This window comes from Heterodontus francisci, chromosome 11 (assembly GCF_036365525.1).
Source record: "Heterodontus francisci isolate sHetFra1 chromosome 11, sHetFra1.hap1, whole genome shotgun sequence".
Taxonomy (NCBI): Eukaryota; Metazoa; Chordata; class Chondrichthyes; order Heterodontiformes; family Heterodontidae; genus Heterodontus; species Heterodontus francisci.
In genome coordinates this window covers 103,558,793-103,576,158 of record NC_090381.1, presented here as the reverse complement: position 1 = coordinate 103,576,158, position 17,366 = coordinate 103,558,793, and the positions used below count along the sequence as shown (strand labels likewise).

At 41.0% G+C, this 17,366-nt stretch overlaps 2 protein-coding genes across 9 annotated transcripts in view; one reads left to right on the top strand and one right to left on the bottom strand.

The window, feature by feature from the left end:
- LOC137375437 (mediator of RNA polymerase II transcription subunit 12-like protein) overlaps positions 1 to 17,366 on the bottom strand; it is a 604,549-nt gene that overhangs the window by 269,091 nt on the left and 318,092 nt on the right. The gene's annotated exons all lie outside the window — the stretch shown is intronic.
- LOC137374945 (P2Y purinoceptor 14-like) lies at positions 3,199 to 7,152 on the top strand. Its single transcript, XM_068041559.1, has 2 exons — positions 3,199 to 3,379; positions 5,210 to 7,152. The coding sequence occupies exon 2, from the start codon at positions 5,212 to 5,214 to the stop codon at positions 6,241 to 6,243; it is 1,032 nt and encodes a 343-aa protein (XP_067897660.1). The 5' UTR covers positions 3,199 to 3,379; positions 5,210 to 5,211; the 3' UTR covers positions 6,244 to 7,152.

Sequence of the window (17,366 nt, the reverse complement as noted above, 5' to 3'; positions counted from 1 at the left end):
AGGCTGCTTCAGGTCACTGTAGGTGGCGTGCACTTCAGGTGGGTGTACCTCTCTGGCGCAGAAAGGATCGAGAAAAACCGACCCATTGTTTCACATGGGCATTTGAGTAATGCAAGAACCCTTTATTGCAAGAACACTTTACTTTTGAGTTAGCTAATTAATGAGGGATGAAGCAGTTGGTACTGTGGGATATGAAGAAAAGGAACAGAATTACAACGATAAATGGGTGCCATGCTTAACCAAATAGTTGAATGTTCCAAGAATCAGCTATGAAATAATGCATTGGTAGCACAGTGGTTATGTTTCTGAACTAGTAATCTGGAGGCCTGCACTAACGACCTGGAGACATAAGTTCAAATCCCAACATGGCAGCTGAGGAATTTAAATTCAATTAATTAAATGAATCTGGAAGAAGCAGCTAGTCTCAGTAAAGGCGACCAAGAAATTACCAGATTGTTGTAAAAACCCATCTAGGTCACTAATGTCGTTCAGGGAATGAAATCTGCCAACCTCCCTGATCTGGCCTAGATGACAGCAATGTGGTTGACTCTTAACTGCCTTCTGAAGAGGACTGTGCACCAGCACCACCACCTTTTCAAGGGAAATTAGCAATGGGCGATAAATGCTCGACTTACCAACAATGCCCACATCCCCGAAATGAATTTTTAAAAATTATAATTAACTTGGAGTAGAGCATTCTACCAATGAGCCAGCACAGGTATGATGGGCCAAATGGCCTTCATCTATGCTGTAACATTCTATGATTTTAGTATCCTATGAAAGAATATAATTTCCTCCAACATCCCACTTACTGGATAAATATTGAGATAATGTGCATGGAAAAAGTTACATTAAATTGATTCCAATCGACAACATGGCAGCACACATTTCATTGGACGATAGTTAAAATTGAATTAGAAAGTGGATTAGAGCAAAAGAGCAGCCTATGGGAAGACTGGGTACGAAAATGGGTTGTAAACTGGTCGTTTAGCTCAGAGACTGGGTTCAAAGTGTTCCAGTCCTGAGCAATAAGGACCCTAGCGTTGCTAAGCACCTCAATAAAAGAGCAGTCCTCTTGGCTTAAAGGATGCGTGCCAATAGGCATTATTTAGCTGCCCGCAAACAGCAAGATCACCTGATCAACAGCAGCACCATGTGAGATTTCAGCATGTGCACCTACAAAGAAAGGATTTCCAAAATGGCTGAAGCATTACTGGGAGACACTGAACACCACTGCCAGATCCCTTGGACAGCTAATTAATGAGCGTGTCGAACAGCAATCATAATAGGCCAAAGTTTTTCTGTAGCAGGACATCAAATAGCATTGCCTGTTATTCACGCTTACACTTCTGGGTTTTATATTTTTGTATAGCAATTTGCTGATAATACATAGTTAGGGAAACTGGGCATTGGGACCTCTTCGGTTCAAATATCATCCTTGTTGTGGAAGCTCTCGTAATAACAGTTTTGATTTATTTTTCATTGTTCTGGTCATTCCAGTCTCGATCCCTGTAGTTGCCATCTGAATGGTAACTGCCATCTGACCTGTCACTGCTTCTTCTGTGTACCTCTTTAACCAATCAGATTGAAGAATTGAGAAATTAACAGCGTAAAGACCACGAAGGAAGAGTAAATTAGGTTGGGTGAATTCATCATCAAATTAGGTACAGAAAGAGAAATGAATGTAGGGAAAGAAAGACTGAATCAAGAGAGAAAAAATGGCAAAGAAAAAAAATGCATTTTAAATTTGGCACTCATAAAATCTCCAACAAAAAACTAAGCAGTGAGGCCCAATACTCAATTTTTAGTGGCAGTGAGGTTGTTTGGCAGCCATTAACAGGGATCACATCATTAAAAGTGTACTTAGACTGGAATGAACAAGACTTAACTTTCTGTGGTGAGTTTAGTTCACGTCTATCTCACTGTCATACACGGAAGGAGCTGTAATGAAATAAACAATGAAATGAAAGAATGAGGAATTTAAAAAGTCAACTGTTAAACAAAACCACAAAAACATGGACACTTGTACCACTATACACTGGTACAATGGAGTTGCGGTCAATGTCCCCTCCTGTACGGGAAATCAACAAACCTGCCTGCAACAATGGAACTTGTTAACGTCGTCTGAAATAGCTCTGGGGAGAATCCCTTTGAAATTGAAAGCACTATTTCATATGAATGACACTTATCGACATGAATAAACTAACAAAGCATTCTGGAGACAGACTAACTCACAGCCCAAACCAAATGAACAGATGTGAAGTAGCACCATTATAGCAGAATGATGTCTGAATGGGGACCAATCAGTAGCCATGGGTTCCATATCCTGGTCGATTGTGTGGTCACACCAGTGGAGCATGCCACATGTTTCCTAACAGAAACTCTGTGATGGATTTTTACATCATAAAGTGATTTCAAGATTCTCTATCTGTGAAGGTAAAATATCCACACCACCAGTTATGTGCTGAGTTGTAACCATTGGAACTCTAAAACATCTCAACAAGTTCAAGACTGCAAAAACCCAAGCCTGCACCTTTAAAAAGGCTTTTCTCCCGAGAAGATTCAACAGGTTTACTGTAAACCACAAACACTTATCTCACTTCGGACTTTAAAGCACATCCTAACCTCTTCTCCCCATCTATCTATTCTTGTGTATGTGCGCGTGGGTGAGGATGAGGTTTCAACCATTTTATGAATTGTGTAAAAATAGTTTTTTTTGTCATCTACAAGAAAACCTATAATTTGTCTGTTAATTTGACCCTAAAAAAAAAACTCAGGGACTAACGCAACATTTTAACAAAACATGATTGCAGTCAGTTGGGTGGTGAATAGCAGGAACCACCTCGACTCCTTTCCACCTGTCCGTAACAGCACAAATACAGTAACCTCATGCCATTTAATTTCATTTCATTAGTGAGGCAGACAGCGAGATGCCATCTTCATGAAGCTAATGATGGCATGGTGCAATTCAGACATTAACTTTTGGATATTTGAGTTTAAACATGCATCTGCCCCTCACCTGAAGTTGCTGTATCATTTGTGCTACCTGTTAATTAACAGCAAAACCCAAGTTATTGCTTATGCTACAGAGTAAAAACAGGAAATAGTAACTTCCTCAAAAGTATTACTGCTGTCTCAACCAGTGACACAGATGACGATCATCTGATTGCTTTTCTTCACAGTTACTCCACACATCACAAAATAAATATAACGCCCTCAAACGAAGGGCTGGACCTGCTTCCTTCTATTGAAACTGCAGTTCCACCAGTTTCAGGTTGACTTACACATGTTGGAATTGTACATTGACAAAAGATAAGAGTTTGTGAAAGGATCATCAGAACAGTTTTGTGGAAAGGGTCAAGATCTGACGGTGATCCCAGTAAGTGCTCACTTTCAATTCTTTTTTGAAATAAAATGATAAGACAGAGGATTTTTGTTCGTATCATTGCAATAGAACAGGGCTAAAGTTGAAACGAGTAGGAGAAAATGTAAAAACATCATGATGTAGATTTCTCAATATGCTTCCCGGCGCGTAAAACAAGTAAATAGAAATGAAAATCGAGCTGTTTCCATAAAGGGTAGTGCCCAGTCAGTAAACTGAAAATGTACCCAAGTATATTGGAAATAGAGAACAGGTCAGTCAGCAACTAAAAGGGAAGTTAGGAGTTGTGGAAGAATCCTTCCGTCAGAATTACTGACAAGAGTTTAAAGACTATAAAATTGGATTAAACAAGGAAACAGTTATATATTCTGAGCTCATACAAAGTAACGTCTTTGTGTGGTTGAAAAACATATTTTATGGTGACATCTATCAGAATGCGTATAAACAAAACCAAGATTTATTGGAGCAACAGCAGTAAAGCCTGAGAATGGGTAGTGTTTCAGAAACCAGCAAAGGGTGACCAAAAAGGTCATAAAAAGGGGGAAAAAAATAGAATGAGTGTAAACTAGCCAGGAATATAACAGATTTTAAAAGCTTTTTACAAGTATATAAAAAGGATAGTACCTAAAATAAACATTGGTCCCTCAGAGGCTGAGACAGGAGAAAATATCATGGGGAACAAGGAAATGGCAGAGAGGTTGAACAAATATTTTGTGTCTGTCTTCCCAGTAGAAGACACAAATTACATACCAGAAACAGAGGGTAACCAAGGGACTAATAACAGTGAGGAACCTACGGTAATTAGTATCAGCAGAGAAAAAGTATTGCAGAAACTTAAGGGACTAAAATCTGGCAAATCCCTAGGACCTGATGTCCTACATCCTAGGATTCTAAAAGAGGTAGGTACTGAGATAATGGATGCATGGTTATGATTTTCCAAAATACCCGAGATTCTAGAAAAGTCCTAGCGGACTGGAGGTTAGCAAATGTAAACACTGTTATTCAAAAAAGGAGGGAAAATGCTGGAATCTATTATTAAGGAGGTCTTAACAATGCATATCGTATGATCAGACAAACATGGCTTTACTAAAGGGAAATTGTGTTTGACAAATGTATTATGAGTTATTTTTGAGGATGTAACTAGTAGATACTTTGCAACCAGTAGATGTAGTATACTTGGATTTCCAAAAGGCACTTGATAAGGTGTCACACAAGAGGCTAATACACAAGATAAGGGCTCATGGAGTTTGGGGTAATATATTAGCATGGATTGAGGATTCAGTTAATGTGCAGGAAGCAGAGAGCTGGGATAAATGGGACATTTCCAATTGGCACAATGAAGTGCCCCAAGGATCAAGGCGAGAACCTCAGCTGTTTACACTCGATATTAAGGACGTAGCTGAAGAGGCTGAAAGTAGTGAACCCAAGTTTGCTAATGATAAATAAAACTAGGTGGGAACGTAAGCTCTCAGGATGACAAAAAAAGGCCCTTTTAAGTTAACACAACTGCGTGGTTGCGCAAAAAACATTTAAGGAGGCAGCGTACTTAAATAAATCACCCGGCACTCCAAAACAAAAATTAGAAAGTTGGCAAGTACCACATTTTGCTTCCTAAGCTAAGGAAGACAAATTACTGCTCACAGACATGATTAGAGAAAAAAAAAACAATTGTAGATAACTTTTGAACCATAGGTCCAGTCACCATTTCCTCAAGTGTGCTGCAATTAAAATGTCATGCTTTAAATTATTCATATATGGTGGAGCAATATATTATTTTCTTGTAGAAACTTATCCCATTTCTAATTTTTTTCCCTTCAAAAAATACAGAAATGAACGGGAGCACACAATCACCCAATATTACCAATTGCAGAGACTTGCGCAACCCCACAGTGATAAAGGTGGTCCTTCCACTCTTATACACCATTGTTTTCATTGTTGGGTTACTGCTGAACACACTGGCTGCCTGGATCTTCTGTCACATTCCAAATCATTCCAGCTTTGTGGTTTACCTCAGGAACATCATTACCGCTGATCTCATGATGGTCATCACACTTCCTTTTAAAATCCTCTCCGATTCACGCCTTGGGCCCTGGCAGTTACAAGCATTTGTGTGTCGCTACACTGGCGTCATCTTCTATAACAGCATGTACCTGAGCATAATATTCCTCGGCCTGATCAGTTTCGACAGGTACCTGAAGATAGTACAGCCCAGGAAAAGCCTGATGGTGCAAAAGGTCACATTTGCCAAGGTCATCAGTGTGAGTTTCTGGGTTTTCATGACGGGCTTTGTGCTGCCAAACATCATTTTGACAAACAAGACCCCGACAGAGAAAACTGCGGCACGGTGTCTGCAGCTGAAAAATGACCTGGGGGTCAAATGGCACCATTTCATAGTTTTAAAATGCCAAGTTATTTTCTGGATCACTTTTGTTCTCATCATAGCGTGTTATTCAGCCATCTTAAAAAAAATATATTGGTCTGATCAAAAATTCCAAAAGGACTCCAGCAATGTGAAAAAGAAAGCTAATCGTAACATATTCAGCATCATGGGCGTCTTCATCGTCTGCTTTGTACCGTATCAATTTATCCGAATCCCCTATGATATCAGCAGAGTCAATAAGAATGACTGCACAACATACAACGCACTGCATTACGCAAAGGAGGCCACACAGCTACTGTGTGCATTTAATGTTTGTCTTGATCCTATCATCTATTTCCTGTTGTGCAAATCATTCACAAAGCTGCTATTTAAGAAGATGTATGGAGAAGGAACCTCCAGTGCAGAACTGTCTGAAGTGAGAAGCAAGAAACTGCAGTCAGTTAACATATCCAGTTATTGCCGAGCTCCAACAAAGCTGTAGTCTCTAAGCTGTCGTCGATATAAAAACTCTCAGCCAAATCACTTGCTTCTTCTACAAATGCTCAGCCTGCGATTGATGAGAACATATCATAGAAGTCATCATAAACTCCACTATAAGCTGGTTTGAAGCAATTGCCTTTCTGACATGGAAGTGTCACGTACCACTCAGACATTTTCTAATTACCTATCCAAAATGGCTAATTTTCTTCTAAAGTGTTCCAGTAATAGGTCACATTTTATTTTCACAAACCTGCAAAGCCTGAATGTGTTATGTCCCTTTTTCTTTTTCAAAGATGAACATGAATGAAACTATATGTAAATGGTCACAAACTAATATGAAAAGCATATCCTTAAAGTGGGTTGGAGTCCCACCTTCTGGCTGCCATAAAGTGTTGCATACAATTGCTTAACCTACAGGCTTTTTATATTTGGCAAGCCTACATTTCACCTATTAAGAGTCAGCCTTGGCTCACTAGGTAGCACTCATGACCGAGTCAGTAGTAATGGGTTCCAGTCCCATTCCAGAGACTTGAGTACATAAACTAAAATAACTCCAGTGCAGTTCTGAGGGAGTGTTGGACTGTCGGAGGTACCATCTTTCAGAGGTGTTAAACGGAAGCCTGTCTGCTCCCTCGAGTGAAGACAAGAGGTTCCATGACATTTTTTGGAGAGTGTTCTCCTGGCGTTTTGGCAAATATTTATTCCTCGAGCAACATTACTAAAAATAGATTAACTGGTCAGTGATCACATTGCTGATTGTGGGACCTTCTGTGCTCAAATTGAGGTTATGATGTTTTCCTACATTACAACACAGAATACAATTCCAAAGTACTTTGTTGGCTTTGAAACATCCTGAGATTATTAAAGACACGGTATAAATGCAAGTTCTGTCTTATTTCAGTGTTTCCCGCTCTACACTCCTTACTATGCCTGCTCCTCACAGAGCTTGGGCAAGGAAATACAGAATGTAGAATTTCAAAATCAACCAAGGGGAGGCAACATTGAAGCAGAATCAGTGGGAAAATATTACATACCAACCTCAGTTCCAAATAATACAATTAAGGAAAAACCATGGAACGAATTAGACCTCCAATAGTCAAGTCCTTAATATAATGGAACAATAGAAAGATCCAGGGATCCAGGTACTAGGTCCACAGGTCCAAGTACACAGACCATTGATGGAGCTGCATGAACAAAGTGATCTGGGTGTCCTTGTCAATAAGTCACTGAAAGCTAACATGCAGGTGCAGTAAGCAGTTAAGAAGGCTAATGGTATGTTGGCCTTTATCGCAAGAGGATTTGAGTATAGGGGTAGCGAAGTCTTGCTTCAATTGTACAGAACCTTGGTTAGACCGCACCTGGAGTACTGGGTGCAGTTTTGGTCCCCATACCTTAGGAAGGATATCATTCCCATAGAGGGAGTGCAAGGAAGGTTCACCAGACTTGTTCGCAGGATGGTGGGACTGTCCTATGAAGAGAGATGAGGGAAACTGGGCCTGTATTCTCTAGAGTCTTGAAGAATGAGGGGTGACCTCATTGAAACTGACAGAATACTTAAAGGGACAGACAGGGTAGATGCAGGCTGATATTTCCCCTGGTTGGGAGTCTGGAACCGGGAGACACAATTTCAAAATAAGGGAGAAGTCACTTAGGACAGAGATGATGAGAAATTTCTTTACTCAGAGGGTTGTGAATCTTTGGAATTCTCTACCCCAAAGGGCTGTGGAAGCTCAGTCATAGAGTATGTTTAAAGCAGAGATTGACAGGTTTCTAAATACCAATGATACAAAAGGGATATGGGGATAGTGTAGGAAAAAAGGCATTGAAGTGGATGATCAGCCATGATCATATTGAATGGCGGAGCAGGCTCGATGGGCTGAATGTACTACACCTGCTCCTATGTTCCCAAGACGGTAAATGTGATTATAAATGTTATTACAAGGTCCTTAAACATAAATTTGAAGACATTGGTTAGGCAACATGCTTTGCATGCAAATTTGGACATCCAATTATAAGATCATTAGAGTCATGGAAAAAGTAGAAAAAAGATTCACTTACATTAAGATTCAGAACAACAGGGTTTTTTCATTACAACACAAGTTAAGGGGGTTGGGCTTTTGTTTTTACAAGTCTGAAGTTTTGAGAAGGTAAATAGTGTTAGATTGTTCCAACTCTTTGCCAAAGGGATAACAATAGGACATAAATTCAGGATTATGACTAGAAGAATGAACTGGGAATTTAGAAGAATTTTTCCACTCAGGGTTATTAGAACACACTTTACATACAGAACAGGTCAGACAGTATTTGTTGAGATCACACAAGTTGCTCTTTGGGTATTGAACACTTCCTCAGTTCTGTCCGATAATGTCAGGCCTGCTGTGCGTTTTCAGGATTTTCTGATTTAGTTTCGTACCTTCTGCATCTGCAGTACTTAGCTTCTGTTCATTAATTTTTTTCTCTATTGGTCAGCTCAGTGTCTACCACAACCAGAATCTCAACATCTCTTTCAAGCATGCCAGAGATACTGCTGGCATTTAAACAACTATGATATTTCAGTTCAACAGAGCTTTACACATCTTATCCGACTAGGACTACCCAACCCAGTAATGCTATGTGGAGCAGAAGAAGAAAAATGCCAAGTTCCAATGACAGCTTTGCCTCTCCACATTATGTGAACCAACATGTCATTAAAAGAGAAAAATATAAAAGAACATGGGGACCAGGCAGGAAAATGGGATTACAGTAGGAAGCTTCCATTGAAGGGCTCGCACTGGTTTGATGGGCTAAATTGCCTACTCCCTGCAGAGATATCCATAAATCTAGAATAAATGATAAAGATGCCAGGTTAAATGAGCTTCAGCAGGAGACATTCATGGGACCACATGCTGTAAGCATCCAATTCTGAATCCAACATTCTCCATAGAATATTAACAAATTAATATAAGCACTGCAAAATGGGCTCATGCAGTATTCTTTCTATCCATTTCATAACTGATCAGAGCTAGTTTGCAGGCTCACAGTCAGTTTGATTCTTTTGCTTAGAGTCTGATCCTTCCATTGATTCCACTCTAGAAACATATCTTGGAGTCATATAAAGAACATGCAATTAATTATCCATTGCTGCAATACACACTATCTCTCACTGCTCTAAATTCACAACTCCAACTGGATTCAGGGGGAAATTACAAAATGAAAACTCATTTTAATTTTGCGACTGAAGATTGTACAGAGGTAAAACCTGATTGCAGCAGCCTATATAGTGAGTAAACAGAATAGCACAGTAAGTAAAAAACACTTGCATTTCTATAGCACCTTCCATGACCACAGGACACCCCAATCACTTTACAGCCAATAAGAACACAAGAACTAGGAGCAGGAGTCGGCAATTCAGCCCCTCGAGCCTGCTCCACCATTCAATACGATCATGGCTGATCTCATCTCGGCCTCAACTCCACTTTCCTGCCCATTCTCTGTAACCCTTCAACCCATTACTAATTAAAAATCTGTCAATCTCCTCCTTAAATTTACTCAATGTCCCGGCATCCACTGCACTCTGGGGCAGTGAATTCCACAGACTCACGACCCTTTGAGAGAAGTAATTTCTCCTCATCTCTGTTTTAAATCTGCTTCCCCTTATCTAAAACTATGAGCTCTCGTTCTAGATTGCCCCACAGTAGGAAACATCCTCTCTACGTCTACTTTGTCAATTCCCCTAATCATCTTATATACCTCAATTAGATCTCCTCTCATTCTTCTAAACTCTAGAGAGTAAAGGCCTAAACTGCTCAATCTCCCTTCATAAGACAAACCCCTCATCTCTGGAATCAACCTAGTGAACCTCCTCTGAACTGCCTCCAATGCAACTACATCCCTCCTCAAGTAAGGGGACCAAAACTGTACGCAATACTCCAGGTACGGCCTCACTAATGCTTTGTACAGTTGCAGCAACACATTCCTACTTTTATACACTATTCCTTTAGAAATAAATGCCAAAATTCCATTTCCCTTCCTTATTACCTGCTGCATTTGCATACTAGTTTTCTGTGATTCATGCACAAGGACACCCCCAGATCCCTCTGCACCGAAACACTGAAGTTTCTCTCCATTTTGACAATAATTTGCCTTTCTACTCTTCCAGCCAAAATGGATAACCTCACACTTTTCCATGTTAAACTCCATCTGCCAAATTTTGGCCCATTCACCTAACCTATCCATATCCATTTGTAAATTTCTTATTTCTTTTTTGCAATTTACTGTCCCACCTATTTTAGTGTCATCTGCAAATTTGGCTGTAGTACCTTCTATCCCTGCATCCAAGTCATCAATATAGATTGTAAACAGTTGGGGCCCGAGGACCGAACCCTGTGGCACCCCACTAGTTACATCTTGCCAACCAGAAAAAGACCCATTTATCCCGATTCTCTGTTTTCTGTTGGTTAGCCAATCCTCTACCCAAGCTAATAAATTGCCCCTAACCCCATGTAGTTTTACCTTGTGTATTAACCTTTCATGCGGCACCTTATCAAATGCCTTCTGGAAGTCCAGATACGCTATATCTACAGGATCCCCATTATCCACTTTCCTTGTTACCTCTTCAAAGAACTCTAGCAAATTAGTCAAACACTATTTACCCGTCATAAAACCATGCTGACTCTGATGAATTGCATTTTGCCTTTCTAAGTGTCCTGTTATTACTTCCTTAAAATAATGGATTCTAACAATTTCCCAATGACAGAAGTTAAACTAACTGGTCTACAGTTTCCTACTTTCTGGCTCCCTCCCTTTTTGAATAAGGGCATTATGTTAGCATTTTTCCAATCCACTGGAACCTTTCCTACAGCTAGGGAATTTGGAAATATTATAACCAATGGATCCACTATTTCCACTGCCACTTCCTTTAAGACCCTAGGATGTAGGCCATCAGGCCCTGGGGACTTGTCCGCCTTCAATCCCAGTTGTTTGCTCAGTACTTTTTCCCTAGTGATGATAATTGTTCTAAGTTCCTCCCTTTCTATCACCGCTGTATTACCTGTTACTATTGGGATGGTACTAGTGTCCTCCACTGTGAAAACTGAGGCAAAATACTGATTTAATGTCTCCACCACTTCTGTGTGCCTCACTATTAACTCCACAGTCTCATCCTTCAAAGGAGCAACATTCACTTGAGCCACTCTCTTCCCTTTTATATACTTATAGAAGCTTTTGCTATCCATTTTTATATTTTGCGTAAGTTTTCTTTCATTCTTTGCTCTCTTTATTACTTTTTTAGTAACCCTTTGTTGATCTTTAAAAGTTTCCCAATCTTCCAGCCTGCCACTGGCTTTTGCAATATGGTGTGCTTTAGTTTTTGTCTTTATGTTATCCTTAACTTCCTTGCTTAGTCATGCATGTTTTCCCCCCCTTACAATCTTTCTTCCTCTCTGGAATCTATTTTAGTTGGGAGGAATTGAATATCTCCTTAAACATATGCCACTGCTCAACTGTCCTACCTTTTAGTGTTCCTGCCCAGTCCACTAGGGCCAAATCTGTCCTCATGCTTATGTAATTATCTTTGTTTAACTCCAGAATGCTAGTGTGGGACTCCAGTTTCTCGCCCTCAACCTGAATTTGAAATTCTAGCATGCTATGGTCACTCTTCCCTAGAAGATCCTTAACTATGAGATTAATTAATCTCACCTCATTAAACAATACCAAATCTAGAATAGCCTGCTCCCAGGTTGGTTCCACAACATATTGCTCCAAAAAACAATCTTTAATACATTCAATGAACTCTCCGTCGCCAATATGATTAATCCAGTCTATATGCATATTAAAATCGCCCATGATTATTGCCGTACCTTTCTTACAAGCCCCCAGTATTTCTTGGTTTATACTGTGCCCCACTGCGGAACTACTGTTTGGGGACCTATAGTTTACTCCCACCAGGGTTTTCTTTCCCTTGCTATTTCTTATTTCTACCCAAACTGATTCTACGACTTCATCTCCAGTGCCTATATCATTTCTCATTACAACACTGATCTCTTCCTCTACTAACAAAGCTACACCACCTTCTTTTCCTTCCTGCCTTTCCTCCCGAAATACTGAGTACCCTTGGATATTCAATTCCCAAACCTGGTTTCCCTGCAACCACATCTCAGTAATCGCCACTAAATCATACCCATTTGTCTCTATTTGCACTGTTAATTCATTAATTTTATTCTGAATGCTTCGTGCATTCAGATACAAAGCCTTTAAGTTAGTTCTATTATCAAATTTCCCTACTCTTGTACGATTCCTTGGTGCGATATGACGTTCACACGTTCTGTCACTACCTTTTATTTTCTGGTAACAATCAGCCTCATCACAAACCTGCACTCCTACCTTCTCCTTTAACTTTGACTTCCTAATTTTCCATGCAACTGAACACTCCCCCCTACTATTTAGTTTAAAGCCCTATCTACAGCCCTAGTTATGCAATTCGCCAGGACTCTGGTCCCAGCATGATTCAGGTGGAGCCCATCCCATCGGAACAGCTCCCTCCTTCCCCAGTACTGGTGTCAATGTCCCATGAATTCGAACCCATTCCTCCCACACCAATCTTTGAGCCACGCATTTACCTCTTTAATCTTATTGACCCTGTGCCAACTAGCTCGTGGCTCAGGTAGTAATCCGGAGATTATTACCTTTTTGTTTCTGCTTTTTAATTTAGCCCCTAGCTGCTCATATTCCCTCAGCAGAACCTCTATCCTCGTTCTACCTATATCTTTGGTACCTACGTGGACCACGACAACTGGATCTTTCCCCTCCCACTCCAAGTTCCTCTGCAGCCTCGATGAGATATCCCGAACCCTGGCACCAGTTAGGCAACACAGCCTTCGTGACTCTCGATCCTGGCCTCCGAGAACAGTGTCTATGCCCCTAACTATACAATCCCCGATTACTACTATATTTCTCTTTACTCCCCCCACTTGAATGGCTCCCTGTACCACGGTGCTATGGTCAGTTTGCTCATCCTCCCGACAGTCCCTGCTCTTGTCCACACAGGGAGCAAGAATCTCGAACCTGCTGGACAAGGACAGGAGCTGAGGCTCCAGCAAAACTACCTCCTGGATCCCTCTACCTGCCTCACTCAGTCACACACTCCTGTCCCTGACCACTGGCCAAATTCAAGGTCGTTAATCTAAGGGGTGTGGCTGTCTCCTGAAACACAGCATCCAGGTAACTCTCCCTCTCCCTGATGTGTACTTTTGAAGTACTTCTGAAGTGTAGTCACTGTTGTAATGCCAGAAACACAGCAGCCAATTTGAACACAGCAAGCTCCCACAAACAGCAGTGATAGTGTCCAGATAATCACTTTTTGGGATGCTGATTGAGGGATAAATATTGGTCAGGGCACCCAGGATAACTCCCCTGGGCTTCTTTGAAATGGTGCCATGGGATTTCATACATCCACCTGAGAGGACAGTTTGGGCCTCAGATTAAGGTCTCATCTGAAAGACAGCACCTGCAACAATGCAGCACTCCCTCAGTGCTACACTGGGGTGTCAGCCTTGATTTTTTGCTCAAGTCCTGCAATCAAGCCCACAATCGTGTGATTCAGAGGTGAGAATGGGCTGCAAATTTACACCCGAAATTTTAGGTGCAAACAAAATCAATTGTTATATGACTTTATCTTCAGAGATTTTTTTTTTAAAAGTTCTCCTCAATGAGACTGAAAATGTACTTTTTGTATCTTTAAATGCATCTTTATTGTAGAAGAATGATTTGCATTCAAAAATCTTCCATAATTGCATTTTCTTTAACTTTCAGTGCCTAAGGTGCACAAATGATGGTTTGCTTGCTTCAAACTTTCATTTATCAGGGACTTGAAGAAGGAATGTATTGCATGTTTGGTGCTTTGTCAGGTGACTGTTTAGCTGATTTCCACTTGCTTAAAACCGGTTTTTACATTCCAGCTCACGCGAATGAAAATCTCAGGAAATATTGGCACAACTCGCTGATGAGAAGATTGGTGTATGCTTCAGCATTACTTGTCAGTTACGATGCTTCAGGAAATTTTGGACCAAAGTGCGTATTAACCTTGGACTGATTCCTGGGTGAGAGGGTGATCTAAATTGATTGCCAGCGATGCCCACATGCAATGAATGAACAAAAAAAACTGGTCATCAACAGTCGGTGGCAATTACAATTTCTTGTCTTCACACTATTCTATTCTATCTATCTGACACCTTTCATATTGTCCATTACTAAAAATGCTACTTCCTACACCAAGCCTTGCACCTTCCTCATTCGGAAACAATCTACGCTGCCTAGATTAATACATGAAATCATCTTTTCTTGTTCCAATTTCTTTCTCTACATATACAAAAGGGGGAGGACAATACTACCCTATTTGAGGTATGGTCCCTCCTTCATATTTCTTGAATAGTCAAGTTGTTAAGGGAAGGCCATGTGTCACTAACTTGATAGAGCTTTTTGAGGAAGGTACAGGAACATTGATGAGGGTACTGCAGTGGATGTGGTCTACATGGATTTTAATAAGGCATTTGACAAGGTCCCACATGGCAGACTGGTTAGAAAAATTAAAGCCCATGGGATACAGGGGAATGTGGCAGGTTGGATCCAAAATTGGCTCAGTGACAGGAAACAAAGGGTAGTAGTTGACAGATGTTTTTACGAATGGAAAGAGGTTTCCAATGGCATTCCACAGGGCTGAGCGTTGGGTCCCTTTTAAATGCAGCAGGCACGATTGAGAAATTTGCTGATGACACAAAAATTGGCCGTGTAGTCGACAGTGAAGTGGATAGCCAGAGACTCCAGAATGATGTCAATGGTTTGGTTGAGTGGGCGGAAAAGTGGCAAATGGAATTCAATCCAGAGAAGTGCGAGGTAATGCATTTGGGAAGGGCAAACAAAGCAAGAGAATACACAATAAACAGGAGGATATTGAGCTGGACAGAAGTAAGAGACCTTGGAGTGCATGTCCACAGGTCCCTGAAGATGGCAAGACTGTTAGATAGAGTGGCAAAGACGGCATATGGAATGCCTTTATTTATTGGACGAGGTATAAAATACAAAAGCAGGGCTGTAATGCTGGAACTGTATAAAACGCTGCTTAGGCCACAGCTGGAGTATTGTGTACAGTTCTGGTCACCACATTACAGGAAGGACATAATTGTTCTGGACAGAGCACAGAGGAGATTTACAAGAATGTTGCCAGGGCTTGAACGCTGCAGTTAAGAGGAAAGATTGGATCGGCTCGGGTTGTTTTCCTTTTAACAGAGGAGTGACTTAATTGAGCTGTACAAAATTATGAGGGGTCTAGATAGATTAGACAGGAAGAACCTGTTGCCCCTAGTTGAGAGGTCAATTAGCAGGGAGCAGAGATTTAAGGTGATTGGTAGAAGGATTAGAGGGGACATGAGGAAACTTTTTCACCCAGAGGGTGGTGGGTGTCTGGAATTCACTGCCCGGATCGGTGGTGGAGGCAGAAACCCTCAATTCTTTTAAAAGGTACCTGGACCTGCACCTGAAGTGCTGTAACCTGCAAGGCTACGGACCAGGTGCTTGAAGGTGGGATTAGATTGGGTGGCTAGTTATTTCAGCCGGCATAGACATGATGGGCTGAATGGACTCCTTCTGTGCCATAGTTTTTCTATGGTTCCACGGTCCCAATGCTAACCCGTCGCCCACAGCCCTGTCGTCTCAGACAGACGGTTGTGGGTTCAAGTTCCACCCCAGAGACTTGAACAAAAAAGTATCCAGGGAGACACTCCAGTGCCAGTACTAAGGGAATACTGCACTGTTGGAGATGGTGTCTTTAGGATGAGAAGTTAACCGGAGGCCCTGTCTTCCCATGGCACTATTTTTCGGAGAACGAACGCGGGGATTATCCCTGATACCCTGGCCTATATTTATCCTTCAATCAACCTCATTAAAAAACAGATGGACTGGTCACTATCACTTTACTATTTGTGGGAGCTTGCTGTGCACAAACTGACTGCAACATTTCCTGCATTACAAAAGTGACCAAACTACAAAAGTACCTAATTGGTTGTAAAGCACTTTGGAGACTCTTGAGGTTGTCAAAGGTGCTATGTAAATACAAGTTCTTTCTTTCATTCTAAACAAGGGGCTTGCTCCTAGGCATCAGTCTAGTCACTGAAATTTGCCACTAAGAGAAAGTGCAAAGAGAAATTTAAAGTGTCATGGAAACATGCTATGCCTAATGAACGTTTTTAATTCAGCAGCTGGAAACTTAGGTTAAACTTTAAAAAGGAAAGCTGAAATATTACAGACAACTTTTACAAAAGGACGGGATATTACGAGTTAAAGAAAACAATCATAGCCCGCCTGGGCAGACTGCATGTCGCTGAGCCACCGCGATCCTAAAAGCATCGGTTTGTTTAAATAAAAGCAAAATATTACGGATGCTGGAAATCTGAAATAAAAACAAGAAATGCTGGAAAAACTCAACACGTCTGGCAGCATCTGTGGAGAGAGAAGCAGAGTTCAGGTTTCAGGTCAGTGACCCTTCTTCAGAACCGGCAGATGTAAGAAATGTAAAAGATTTTAAACAAGTAAAGCAGGGGTGGGGTAAGCAATTACAAAAGAGAAGGTATTGATCGGACAAGGTCACAGAATAGTTAACCAGGAGGTCATGGAGCAAAGGCAAACAATAAGTTAATGGCGTGCTGAAAGACAAAGCATTAGTACAGATAGGGTGTTAATGGACTGAAAACTGAACAGCCACAGCATAAACATGAAAAAAAACAGTGGGTAGGGACAGTAGAAACAAACTGAACAAACTAAAATAAAATAAACACAAAAAAGAAAAGAGAAAAGAAAAAATAACTAAAGTTAAAAGTAAAATAGGAGGCCCATCATGCTCTGAAATTATTGAACTCAATGTTCAGTCCGGCAGGCCGCAGTGTGCCTAATTGGTAAATGAGATGCTGTTCCTCGAGCTTGTGTTGATGTTCACTGGAACACTGCAGCAATCTCAGGACAGAGATATGAGCATGAGAGCAGGGGGTGTGTTGAAATGACCAGCAACCGGAAACTTGGGGTCCTGCTTTCGGACTGAGCAGAGGTGTTCCACAAAGCAGAAGTGTCTCTGTTTGGTCTCCCCAATGTCGAGGAGAC

Bases quoted from the DNA above. Each gene is read 5' to 3' on its own strand.
- LOC137374945 (XM_068041559.1), top strand. From the start codon at position 5,212: ATGAACGGGAGCACACAATCACCCAATATTACCAATTGCAGAGACTTG.